Here is a 14345-nt window from a genome sequence, read left to right as displayed (position 1 = left end):
AACAAGAGATGTTTTGCCGTACAAATATAGTAAAACATAATAGACACTTGATGGAAAACGGAAATAGTGTATCCGGTGTCCTCGTTAGGTGACGAAGGACGTCAAGAAGAAGAGAGAAATCACTTTCTTTGAAAGAAGTGAAATGTGTATGTATGATTGTATGTAAATCAAAATCGTCATTCTAGTTTTATTGCAGAATTACATTTTCAAGACGTCATATATAGTCAATGAAAAGGGATAATTTATGAAAAGAGAAAATTATTGAGAAATAGCAGTATATAATTTGAATATCCCGCCAAATGGTCGTCACACACGAACGGTACATTCAAACCGTATATCTTACATATTTCGATATATCGAATGATTTGAAAAATTTGATTGGCAGTCTCCAATTATTTTAAAAAAAAAATAAAATTCTTTACTAATATAATTAAATATCCAAACTATTCGCGAAATTGAAGGATAAGAAGAATATTTTCAGGTTATGTTGTCAGTTGAGGCAGATAAATAAAATTTCTGACTTGTTACTATTATTTTAAATATATATGCACAACTGATTTTTCTCGCTTCATACATAGTGAAAATAATTGCAAATGGATGGAAAATATAAATGATCAAAAATTCTTTATTTTATGATATGAAAATAGTCAATTTATGTGTTTATATTGACGATATAGTATTTTCGCTCGAGCAGCTGTTGTCTGGCCGGACACGATAAAAAAAAGAAAAAATATACATATATATATATGTAAGCGTCGGACAAGAGTGACGCAACTCTTATAAAAACAGAAGTATTATCGCAGCTTGACTTGAGTCGCTGACATAATCAACGTTAGGTTATTAATTATTATCGATAACACGTGCGTCTAATAATTGAAGCTCTTTTTAACAATTGAATATATATATATATATATATATATATATATATCTAACCTATATATTTCTTTGCGTCAGAAAAAAGAATAGCTACAATTTTTTACTATCATTTTTTATAGTGTCAAACTTCGAGGAAAGAAAATATTGACAATTTTTTATTTCGAGAGGAATTGATTTTTTTAATTATTTTCTAATGTTTAGGACATAACTTCAAATCGACAAAAAAAAAATGATTCGTTTGCTAACTCTGCTCACATATATGAGAAATAGTTCTCGATTTATCAGAAATCATTCTTATTACTGCGTTGGAATGTCCTTTATAGTGAAAGACCCGCCACCGCGACAAGTGCGTCCATTAACCCGCATATTATTGTCACTTCCCACTCTTCATTTTTTTTATGTCACTCTTAAGGATTCTGAAAATTTCGTCCACTAGGTGTCGCCAATATAGATTTTTCTTAAAATTTCTAATACCAATTCAATCCCTATGTATACAATCGTTACATTTTAATATAAAACTTTGGCATATTACCAAATCACATTCAATAATTGAACATGAAATGAAAAAATAAATTTTAAAGTAATTATAATTAAAAATTGCTTCTTTTTTTTTTACTTTTCTGACTATTTTTCAAAACTGAACGAATAACCCTATCGGAAATCGGAATTCCGCGAGAGACTCAATATTGGAAAGTTGAGTCTGTTCCCGCCGCAAGAGAACTTGTTTCCAGTCTCAGAATCGGTAATAAGATATATATATATATATATATGTATACATTTACAGAATAACGCATAGATGGTGCATAATATTACCTACGCATTATCAATTTTTTTTTTTCTCAACAATGATATGCTCACCTTTCCGGCGACTGTCATCGTGTATGCTCGCGGAATAATAAATTTCCCAAGAAATCAACGTTGGTCAAGAAATACAACACCAGGGGCGGGTCACTTAGCTCCATAAAACACACTTCACAATAAAATGCAGCATAGTTCGTTAGATTAAAAAATAAGATACAAACACTACCATCTATCACAAAAACTAACAATAAATCGGTTTCACTGAAGCCCAAAAAAATACAAATCACTTTTAGAAGATCAGTGACCGCATTCAATTCACTTTCCCTACACTGCTCCCGGCTTTTTATTATATCCAATAGAAATCCTTCAATTTTTTCATTGGTCAATTTTATTCAATAATATCCACCTTTTTTTCTTTGACTATGTATGTAAAAATATCGTGTCAATAAACCCAATTGCACCGGTTGTTGTTATTGTTAGATGGGGAAAAAGTAACGGACGGAGAACGTTATTATACACCACACATACACACACACACATACACACTTCACAAGAATTCACGTCTTACAGAGAACTCGCTCACGCTTGCGACTGGACTATCTCGCGACTTTGTCCGCCGCCGGAAGCGCGTAGATTGCCTTAACCGATTAAAAGAAGGGGCAAAGGGAAAGGATGGGAGGAAGAAACTGAATTCGTCGCGCAAAGTAGGGATGAGAGAGAGAGAGAGAGAATAGTAAAAAAAGAGGAGGAGGAAGAGGAGAGGGAAAATTGGTTATCGGTGGAGGAACCAACAAGTGTGCCGACTTGCGATCCACACTCAACACCACACTGTTAGTGAATGGACCCCTCTCGATCAACTGTTTTGCCTCACAGGACGTAATACCTCCCCTCCCCCAACCTTCCTCTCTTCACACCATCATCAATAAATCGTCTTTCTCTCCCCTCCAACCCCTTCTACTTTATGCAACTTTCCACTTTTTAAAGCTGCCACACGCAAATTGTGTGATTGTCACAAAGAGCACGTGACATATTCTAAACAGGGACGTAACTCATATATTAATCTCTTAACTGCGATGACAAAGATTTGATGGCCAAAATCTTCGTTATCAGCAGTTAAGGGGTTAAGAAATTTTTTTTTACTAACCCTTGGAATTAGATTTTTCCGGGTTTCTACTCTCTAAATTTGAATTAGCTAAAATTTCACTGTTTGAATCAGCGAATAAAGTTTTCACTACAAATCAGCGGATACAGCTGATAAAATAGCGAAACACGAATCGGCGAACGTCGGAAGATAAATTTATTTTTAAAATGGAGTATTCCGCTGATTGAAATAGTTGTTAGTCACTGATTCGCAGCTGCATACTTATAGCTTTTTCAATCAGCGACTATTCGCTGCCAATCAGCGGATTTTAGCTGATTCAAATTTAGAGAGTAGCAAGAAGTCATAGAAGAAAATTATTTGTGAAGAGTAAACAATACTAATTATATAATAAAATTAACCCCTTCACGAGGATTCGACATAGCTGATTATTTTTTTGCAAGTTCGATCAGCCGTTTGAATGCCACCATTTTTATATCCCGAACTTGTTGCCATGGTAACGGTCGTCCTAGCAATTGTTACCATACAAATTATATTGACATGGAAACGATTTCTATATTCATGCGGTTTCTAAGCTTTTAAAGCTATACGATTGACATAGCAGCCGTTGCTATGCTCTTTTAATTTGAATCAGTGAAATTTCACTGGTGAAATAGCTAGAAGTCGGTTACTGAATCATTTAGTGAAATTTTCACTAAAAATCAATCATATATCACTGATTTCCAGTGAAAATTTCACTAAATGAATCAGTCAATCTGTATTATCGGTAATGCGGGTAAAACAGATTGACTGATTCATTTAGTAAAATTTTCACTGTAAATCAGTGATATATGACTGATTTTCAGTGAAAATTCCACTTAATGATTCAGTACCCGACTTCTAGCTATTTCACCAGTGAAATTTCACTGATTCAAATCAAGAGAGTGCGGAAAGTTTCCGCAGTAACAATTGCTATGACACCTGTTACCATATCAACTGTTTCTCAGGCAACGATTGTCATAGTAACCATTACCATACAAACGACTTCACTTCTATAGAAACGCTCGCACAAGATCATTACAATTTACATCTCTGTTCAACGTTTTTTCTTTTCGATATCTGGACCATCCAACATTTTGGTTTTTCGAAGTTATGTCCTTGGCTTTTCGACGTTTTGTCCATTCGACAATTTGTCCGTATATGCGATGTTTTTGCCATTCGACGTCTTGACTTTTCGGAGAAAAGAAACGCCTACTCTTTTAAAAACATTACCATCATTTTTTCTGCTGGTTGTCTCAAATTTTTTGACGTCCCCTCTCCCTTGAAACTTTATGTAATTTAAGAACGAAGCCAAAATGCCTTATTTCTTCTTTCCAGATAATCATTTTTCATTATTGCATTTCATGCTAGATTATTTCTCTTTCTTTCTCTCTCTCTCTCTCTCTCTGCAATCTCTCTGTAATCTCGAAAGGTTTTGAAACCGCGTGAAATATTTAATGAGACTGAATTGAATGACTGTCAAAGACAGGTGATTGGAGTTTGATAGGGAGTTGAATAATGAGATGATAATCACAAAGCGAGCATCACTATTTATAAACAAAAAACGAAAAAAAAAAACTGTTCAACTTGACAAATATCTATGAATACAATACAAGTTTCGTATGCTTATACAAAAATACATATATACAGTGGGATAATTGAAATGAGGATACACAGCAGGATACAGGCGACAGATAGCGTAGTCGTGCCGGATCTTATTGTGAGTCGTGCAAAACGGACAAATGTCATCGGTGCAATAATTATTTTCGATAACGTACAAAAAAGAATAAGAAGAGAATAAAGATAAACGTATCTTCGGCACGAGCATCTCGAGAATTGAAACTGTATACGATAATCGTTTTTTTTTTTTTAATTGCTCACGATTTCCTAGCAAATATGTATTTTTTTTCAAAGGTTTTTTTCTTTTTTTTTTTATTAATTAACGTGTGTGCTACGTGAATCTAACGATTGGAAAAAAAAAATATATTTTCAGTCAATTTTGAAAGACATTGAACCTACTTTATATAGGTGTAAAAACAAATTCACCATACGTAATTTTTGCCTGCTATCGTCTCGTCTTATCACTATATGTACTCTTGTTTTTAAGCGCGAGTGTTTGATAAGATAAAAGTTAAAAAAAAAAGTTTCTCCACAAATAGTAAATCCGATAAAATCAACACTGAATGATAAAATACGAATTTTTGGAAAATTTATTGTTAAAAATAAATTTTGTCCTAAAAATAGTTCACTATAGTATATTATAATGGGTACATTTGAAAATTTTTAAATGCAAATAATTAGAGTATGATGGGAAATTTTTTTAAATACGGTACTGACAGTCAACGTAATAGTGAATCTGACCAATGGAGACTTGTAACGCTGATCCCAGTGTGCACCCCCCTCCCCGTCCCTCGTCAGGAGAAGGTGGAGAACGGACAGACAGACATACATATATAAGAGGCAAAAAAAAAAATATATATATATTGAATGTGTTAGCTATAAAAGAAGGTATCACGCATGACTATATAGATGCCAAGCTCCAGTGCCACCTGCTTGTATACTTCATCAGCAAAACGGTCAGAGACCCGCCTCGCGATCTCTTGTGATGCCTTTCCCTGCAGCTCTCACACATAAACAACTTAACTTCACCAATGAATATTAGTATTGCGACGCAACGCTATATATCTCACTTTTATGTCACATTATAAGACAAAAAAACCACCAATCACAATTACCCAACATTTATTTTTGTCATTGAAAAAATTAATTTTTTAATCTAATAAAAAATGAAAATTTAATTGCTATTTGTTTCACTAAAAAAAAAACTAGAAGGTTTTACTACTTTTTAACTACTCTGAGTAGTACAATATAGGTCCTTAACTGAATTTAAACGGTTCTATTAACTATATAAAAATAGCCCTAACGATTAAGTATCTAACAGAGAAAACTAACCGACGGGAATTGAACCCTCGACCCTAACGCTCGCTATCCGATACCTTAACCGACTAACCACGCACGCTCGCTATACGACAGTCTGCAAACTACTCGAAGACTACTTTCTGCTTGTCCAATTGGTAATTTAACTATTTAAAGTAGTCATTTTTACTACTTTTATTAGTTACTATAACTATTCTTTTTAACTTTTGACTTGTAAATTTTTCATCTTTTAATTATATTATAAGTTGTTTAATATTGCATAGTGCAGTAAAATCTACTACTTAAAGTGATAGTTTTAATTGCAAAGTATTTTTTAATTCTACGACATAAATGTTCTTAAAGCCTATTGAACCACTTTAAGTAGTAAAAGCTACTACTGAAAGTCGTAAGTTTTAATTGGAAACGATTTGTAAATTTTACATTAAAAAACGTTTTTCAAGCTTATTGAATTAATTAAAATAGTAAAAAATTACTACTTATTAAAGTAGTAGTTTTAATCACAAAGGATTTGTAAATTCTACATCAAAAATCTTCTTTAAGTTTATCGAATTAATTAAAATAGTAAAAAATCTACTACTTAAAGTAGTAGTTTTAATTACAGACGACTTGTTAATTCTACAACAAGAATTTTATTGAAGTCTATAAAATCATAGAAATTAGTAAAAAAAAAATTACTACTCAAAAAGCAGTTATATTAATTCAAAAAAATTATTCCTTTTACTACATTTCATATAACTGGTGAACAGTATAGTTGGATTTACTATACTCTTCAAATTTTGAGTTGACTACAATCTACTTGTTTTTACTATACCTTAAGAAAGTTAATTTTACCCTGGAGTTGTACTTTAACTACATATTTACGTAAAATCAACTATTACTTATTAACTTCTTAAAAATAGTTACATTAACTACATGAACATGATTAAATTAACTAAAAAAGTAGTTATTTTAACTACTCTCTAGTCAACTACCCAATGGTAATTGAATTTCTCGGCAACATTTTTTCAGTGTTTCAAATTGTAGACAAATAAAATTGTGATGTGGATTAGCTTATCGAGGGTCGCCACTTTAAATTTCGATTGAAAATGGCGCTTCTCGAGAACAGTAATAATAATAATAATAATACTGACTGGATCGAATGTGTTTCATTCATGTTTTTGTTATATGAGTACGTATATCAAATGAGCAAAGGATGGTCAAAATATATACACACTAACAAAGATGTATGCAAATATATGTTTTAAGTATACGTCCGTATACGAATGGCTAGACTTATTTATATATGTATAAATACGAAACAAGCTCTGGGCTTCTTAGAACGACTGATCGAGACTGCTCGGCTGCCAAAGTAGGCCAGTCTCTCTTTTATCTGTTATCAAAAGAAGAATCCGGGTATGGGATTTGTTTTATTAGCCACAACGACGTCGACCCAGTTGCTATAAAGAATCACACACAAAATCTGTATATATATTGGAATAAAAGAGGAACTCCATCGGTTGCTTCGATCTTCGCAGTTTACAAGAAAAACCATCAAATGCTCAAATAATTATTGTAAACCACTGATCCACTGTTGTCCACTCTCCCTTTACACATCACTGTAAAAAGAAAGGTATTAATTTAATACCGACTTCAGGTACGAAATTGCCATTTGGTTCTATTTTGCTATACCTAAAATTGGTATACTGTTTTAGTACTTTCTTTTTACAATGATGTTTCCAAAACTGACACAGTCAAAAATTTTTTATCTATACATATAAATTAATTATGATAGAAAATCTTTTACCTCGAATATCTAAACATTGCAATCAAAATTTTACATCGATTCCAAGATTCATGATATTACTTTATGGAAGTAATGTAAGGCTTTTTTGCTATCGTTTTATTAGTCAAGAAAACTTTTTTCCTTTTGTGAGGTTTACCTGGAAGTTAAATCCATTTCCACTTCCTGCTAAACCATTATTATATTGTATTGCAGTCGAAGAAGAAGTAGAAGAAGAAATGGAACATTATTATTGTATTGATACTAAGTGACCGCAACGTTGTTTTGGATTCGTTATTACTTTTTGGAAAAACATCATTCTTAATTTTATTTTTTTCGAAAAAAGAGGGGGGAATGCTACATGGGCGAAACTCATTCTAACTATATTCGGTTTTTTTTTTTTTTTTTAAATTACGGTGTGTGTGGGGCACGTACTTTATGCATCTTAGCGCAACATGTGATGTGCGAATATACCTACAAGTATACACATTTGCAAACTTATATCTATACCTATACATAATACAAGTTCGTATACGACTCGTCGCTACCCGACGCATCCGGGATCACTCGCATGACCAATATTTACGTATATATATATGCTCTTGAATGATCATGGAATATTCGAGTCTTTGACCTATCCGAAAACCCGTTTTTAAAAATTTTTAACTATTTTTTATTCAAAATTAATTTCAAAATATGTCGCGCTATATGAATACTCATTTAGTGGCTATTATAAGCGCAATTAATCTCTGAATCAAGAAAAATGATTCAATTTTCTCTTACGAAATCATTATTATTTTCAAATAATTGTTAACTAATGTTTACAGCTAATGACGAAGAGGAAAACGTGAGTATATAGCTTTCTCCAATATCGGCGAGGCAGCTTTCCATCAAGTTGTTTCGATATATATATAAGAACTATTACCCAGAAATTTGTTTCTGTTTTACAAAGTATTCAGTAATTGTTTTTTTAAAATTTATTACAATTTTTAAGTGGTTATGTGAGAAATGTCATGAAAATAGTATGATTTAGAAAATGGCCGACTCGAATCAGCTGATCTATTTCGCAATTTGATCAGTTCATAACTTTCGATCGGAAAAAATTTTTATCAATATTTCAACTGTAAAGGAACTATCAGGACTGCAAAAAACTGATCTTACTATTTACTTGTTATTATTGTTATCAATATTTTACTTCATATACGTATATATTTGTAGGTTATGGATTATATATAGAGAAAATTGAAATCATAGTGCGTTGAGAATGAATTTTCGAAAAAATTAGCTTTTTGTTTACAATATAATAATAATAATAATAATAATAATAATAATAATAATAATAATAATAATAATAATAATAATATAACGTAAAAAATGAACAGACGCAAAAGAGCGTATAAACAGAATAAGTGAAGTCGTGATTGACGTAACGCGCGTCGAGAGCTGCAAAAGTGTTATATTGCGCAAAGGAACCACACGGGTGTGTTTAAACCTCCTGGATTCTCGCAATGTGCTGCCGCAGTCTAGCAATATATAGGAGAAATAGAAAAAAAATTTTATGTGTGTAGAAAGGTTTCTTATACCGTCATTGTTAGCTTAATACAATCATTTCTCACGCAGGTGCCATGCTTGGACGTTCTTGTGATTCTACAATATTTCAAATTAGATGACAAATTATTATTTCAATTTTGTGAATTTTCTCTATATGCGTATATTTTTAGAAACCATTTTTATAAACTTCTTTCTAGTGTTATTAATATATGTATAATTTCAAAAAAAAAAATGGTGCGAAATCTTGTTTCGACATTTTTTTTTTTATTGAAAGTATTTTAATTAATTTAACGTTTTTTTTTAATTTTTTTTAAATAAAAAATAATTTTTATTTCTTTAAAATGAAAAACGTTTTTATAAAAAAACGCACCTTTTCATTACGGTTGTAGACTAGATTAGAGAGACACGTGCCTAACGGGCTACGAACCCGGAAATGATTTAAATGGTCAATCGTTTCTACGAATTCAAGACTCGTTCACTATACTGACGCACACATACATTTATATATGTATTTCATTAGCGCAAACGGCTTTTTACGCACGTTAACTCCATTTGATTGCAATATTATATTCGTATATATATATATAAATAAGATACGCAACAAAATTATATTGAGGAATGCATTTCGTTATAGCGCCCGAGTACGATTTCAATTTATATATATATATGAAAATGATTAACAATCAGTTTTTATATATTTACTAAATATTTTGTTTATTTACGGTTCTTTAATTAAACAATTTTAAAACTAGATGTTTTTAGTTTAAACCTTTCGACTCCTGTTTTGATCTAATTTAATAAAAAAAAATTCAGTTAAAAAAAGTTTTAAAAAATTGTCTATTACTAAATATTAATTGTATTTAAAGAAAACTAGGAAGATCGTGAGAAAATTCTCTATAACCAAATTTTTCTCGAAAGAAAAGAATTTATAATATTTTTATCGGAAAGAAAAGTAGAAATGTGAATAATTTTTATTAGTAAATTTCGCGAAATGAAAAAAAAATTAGAAAGGTCTACGCCACAGCGTTTCTCCACTTTTGAAATCATGTATATATATAAAGCAATGTTCGGCGCCTTCGACGTAAAGCGAAACCAGAAAGAAAACCTATGATTGCTGGTTTTGTATATATATATATATATATACGCGTTCGTAGCGGCGAGCAATAAGCGCCCGTTTCTGCGGCGAAACCGGCATGAGAATGTTGGCATAAAACGTTTCGCTCGCGCACAGTTACAAAAAAAAAAAAAAAAAAAAAAAAAAAAAAAAAAAAAAATAGGAATGTTCTTCCTTCTGGACTTTAACTGCCTCTTGCAGAGAGCTATTCTTGGTAACGTTTTACTCTTTTCCGCCCTTTTGCGACGCTCGAAATACATTTTACTGGCGACTGCCCCCAGAGAGAAGTAATTATATACCTATATATACAAAAGGAAATGAAATGTATACTATATTTTTGTTAATTTTTTTTACGAAACAATATCGATATAAGTTACTTGCAATTAAGAGTGAAATAAATTTTTTCCTATACTGGATAATTTAAACCTAATAAAATAATTCCTATAATTGAATAATAATTATAGATAATGAAGGTGCCATGCAAATTGTTCAATTGAAAAAAGAAGCGACGATTTGAAAAAAAAAATTCTCAAAAATACAAGGTAAATTTAATTATTTGAAGTGATCAGTTGATCCCGAACGGCCATTTTTTCCCATAATTTCAACAATTGACACTATAGGGGAAATTTTTAACATAAACCAAAAGTGTATTAATTGAATTAGAACAACTTTTTCTATTTAAACAATTTGACACCAAAAAAAAAAAGGGAATTTCCAAATTCTGTAAAAATTTATTTTAGGAATTCAATATCCAAATGATATATCTTCTCCATAAATGGAAAATCAAATATGTCAAACAGACCATGTCTTTCACTGTTCTTTTTTTCTTTTCTTTATGCGAATAAGTAAAAGAGAGTTTATAAGCATGAGGCGAAGAAAAAGGAAGAAAGCGACAGTTATACGAGCATGCAGAAGATTGTGAGGTCAGAGGCGGTTTGTGGCACGCAGCAAAAAAAAAAAAAAAAAATTCTCCACGCGTAATATCCGAGAGCTCTCTATGATTCCATAAGGGAATTTTTTTTAAAAGAAAGCCATATTCTCTGAATCTTTTTCGAACCATTGTTATAATTGAATTTCAAAAGAAATTTGGCGAAGGCCAAAATGACAAAAATGAATTCCCCAATAGTAACCTCAAAATTGCCTTTAATTGAAAACAAATTTCCTGTTTATAGTTTACTGTCAAGACTCGGAACGAGTTTTGTGGGAGATAAACTACTCTCGCAGAGAAATGGAGAGCAAAGATGGTATATATATATATATATAATAGAAGGAGGGAGGAGTCTCTTTTATATATGACGATATATCCTTGATTTTGACCCAGAGCCCGGAGCCTACTGTACATCCGGTGAAAGACTCACTCACGACTCTGACCCATAAGTATATATGTGCAAATACTCTACACCTGTGTGTAGGTGTAGTCCCTATACTGACGCACGGAAAACGTGCACGAGTCACAACTACCGGGCGTGCGATTCTCAAAGGTCGGAGAACTTATCCAGAGGAGAGAAACTCCAATTGCATCAGTATTATATATATGTATATATATATATATATACAATAAACGACGAAACCGCCTTGCGCGCTTGTTTTCCCATAAAAGATATCCCTCGCGTGGCATGGGATTTGCATCGATCGCGTCGTCCAATCGAAATCGCTTTTAATGTCGAGGGGGCCTTCGAGCGCCTTGAAAACCGAAAGGCAAATATGCGTATAATTCCGCCTTATTTCTAATAAAAAGTCATGATTTTTAAAATGCTGTCTACAATTTGGAATTGAAATTAAAAAAAAAAAAACGTTTGATGAAAAAGGGACCTTGAAGGGCACGAAGAGATTGCTAGGGATGAGTTTACGGGTTCAAGGTGCGTGACTTTGGCACTGGGAAAAAACGTGATGAGCAAGAAGGGATTTAAGAACTTCTCTCTCGGCCAAAAATCGTGAATCGCGATTCGTGACCGTCTTTCCGTGTTTTGTGCACGAGATCCCGCCGAGATATAATCAGTCGATTCCGGATCTTGCCATCATGCCAAGCCTCACGAATCGAAAACAACCTTCCCTCTTCTTCACCTCTCTTCTCTTCCATCAACGTGTGGGTGTATCTTGTGGTGAAAAAATTTTAAACTCCAAACTAAATAAACATATTATTTTCATCTTTAAACTAGTCATGTAGAGTGCAAGGTCAGGAATTTAATATAATTTTTAGTTAAATAAATGATATATATCACTGTATAAACAATAAAAACATGTCTTTAAAATTTTAAATTTATTGGAATTTGATGATCGGTTTATATATATATATATAGAATAATAGATATTCTCATTTTGTATAACGACACGGAAAAAAAGAAAAAGTAACTTTTACTATACTTTAAAAGTAAAATTGGACCTGTCCGAAGTTTCTGCGCATCTCTGGCAACTTTTACTCCAAAAATAGTAAAATTTACTTCAGAAATAGTAAAAATTACTACGGAAACAGTAAAATTTACTACAGAAATAGTCAATTTTACTATTTTTCGAGTAAAAGTTGCCAGAGATGCGCAGAAACTTCGGACAGGTCCAATTTTACTTTTAAAGTAGTAAAAGTTACTTTATTCGTTTTTCCATTTTTCTCCGTGGATTAATTTACATCGAATCGACACTATGTAAAGCAAAGAAACCAATAAATAATATAAGGCTTTTAAGTAACGATAAATTTAAATTAAATTAGTGACTCACTTTTTGCTTTAGAATTATAGTTAAATTTTACTAATTGTTAGTAAAAGTTATATACTAATAATTAGTAAAATCTTACTGATTCAGAAGCAAAAAGTAAGTCACTAATTCAAATTAGTAAACATTTTTACTAATTCAGATTTAGAGAGTATAATGCAAGAAACTGGAAAAATGATTTTTGAAAGTTTATAAATATTTATATAATGTCTTACGATAATTCGCGCGCACCTCCCCACAAAAGCAAAGAATCAAGTAATTTTTTAGAATAATGGGATAAATCGATGTTTGGTATATTAAGGGGGTAGTCTGGTGTTTAGGCCTTTTTTTTGGAGCTTATTTCAGAATTTATTTTTATTATAAAATAAAATATAATCACACCAAATCTTTTTACATCGTTTTATTCTCCTTTTGAAGTGTTGAAAAAAATTATAATCGATTATTTTTTACTAGACATTGTTATTTATATTTAATATTAATGTTTATAACAAAAAAAATGCTGGCGCAGGTGATTTACAAAAATCTGTTCGACCGATTGCTCCAATTTTTTTTTTAGCATATTTTACACAAGTATGGCTGTGCGGCCCGTACTAGAATTACGCAATTTTAATGATAACTTTTTTTTAATTTTAACTTTTTGTCAATAAAAAAAGAGACAATTTTTGAATCTTTTTGCTTATATATAGTTCGCTATTTTGTTATTTATTAACAATAATGTTTTATTCTAGTATGGGCCAGAGCCATGCTTGTGTATAGAATAAGCTGTAAAAAAAATTGGAGCAATCGGTTGGATAGATTTTTGTAAATCACCTGCGCCAGCATTTTTTTTGTTATAAACATTAATATTAAATATAAATAACAAAATCTAGTAAAAAATAATCGATTATAATTTTTTTTCAACACTTCATGATTAGAATAAAACAAAGTAAAAAGATTTGGTGTGATTATATTTTATTTTATAATAAAAAAAAATCCTGAAATAAGCTGCCAAAAAGGCATCGAAACACCAGACTACCCCCTTAAACGATATGACAAATGGTCGCGACATTTAAATATAAGATTCCCGTCCGTACCCATAGTTAGCATATATAAACAATTGTCGATATAAGAAGTGTTTAAGGTATAACGTTTTACATACAATGTATCCCAATGGAAGTTTGATGAAGAAAGAAAAAGGAAAAACTTTCATCAGAGAATTGAAAACTACTTTTAAAAACCCAAAAGGCAAACTTCAAGGCCTTTTTCTTATATGTATATATATACACAACAATTAAAGGTTGTTCCCTTCACAGGCAATTTTTCCCCTACTACAAGAAGAATAATATTCCATTCCAAGGAATATTGTTCCTATTGTATGGCTATAAAACAATAATGTCAAAAGAGAAATACTTTTTATGTCTATAAATCTTTTTGAAATAATGATGATGTTGATGAAAGTAATGTAGAACATTAATTCTGCTTGGAGGATTGTAAAAATTGTTGAC

At 31.4% G+C, this 14345-nt stretch overlaps 1 protein-coding gene across 7 annotated transcripts in view; it reads right to left on the bottom strand.

Moving 5' to 3' along the window:
* LOC127289734 (probable ribonuclease ZC3H12C) overlaps nt 1–14345 on the bottom strand; it is a 28996-nt gene that overhangs the window by 8870 nt on the left and 5781 nt on the right. The window contains exon 1 of one of the 7 annotated variants that reach the window (XM_051317847.1): nt 1735–2503. The exons of the other annotated variants lie outside the window; for them this stretch is intronic. Within the exon in view, the coding sequence (XP_051173804.1) occupies nt 1735–1752 (18 nt within the window). The 5' untranslated portion in view covers nt 1753–2503. Of the gene's footprint in view, nt 1–1734; nt 2504–14345 lie in introns of those variants that run through there. 7 annotated transcript variants of the gene reach the window in all.

This window comes from Leptopilina boulardi, unplaced genomic scaffold (genome assembly GCF_019393585.1).
Source record: "Leptopilina boulardi isolate dan_hultmark-lab unplaced genomic scaffold, ZJU_Lbou_2.1 LbouV2_5, whole genome shotgun sequence".
NCBI lineage: Eukaryota > Metazoa > Arthropoda > Insecta > Hymenoptera > Figitidae > Leptopilina > Leptopilina boulardi.
Note: the sequence above shows the minus strand (reverse complement) of the source record. Positions and strands in the feature narration are given on the sequence as shown.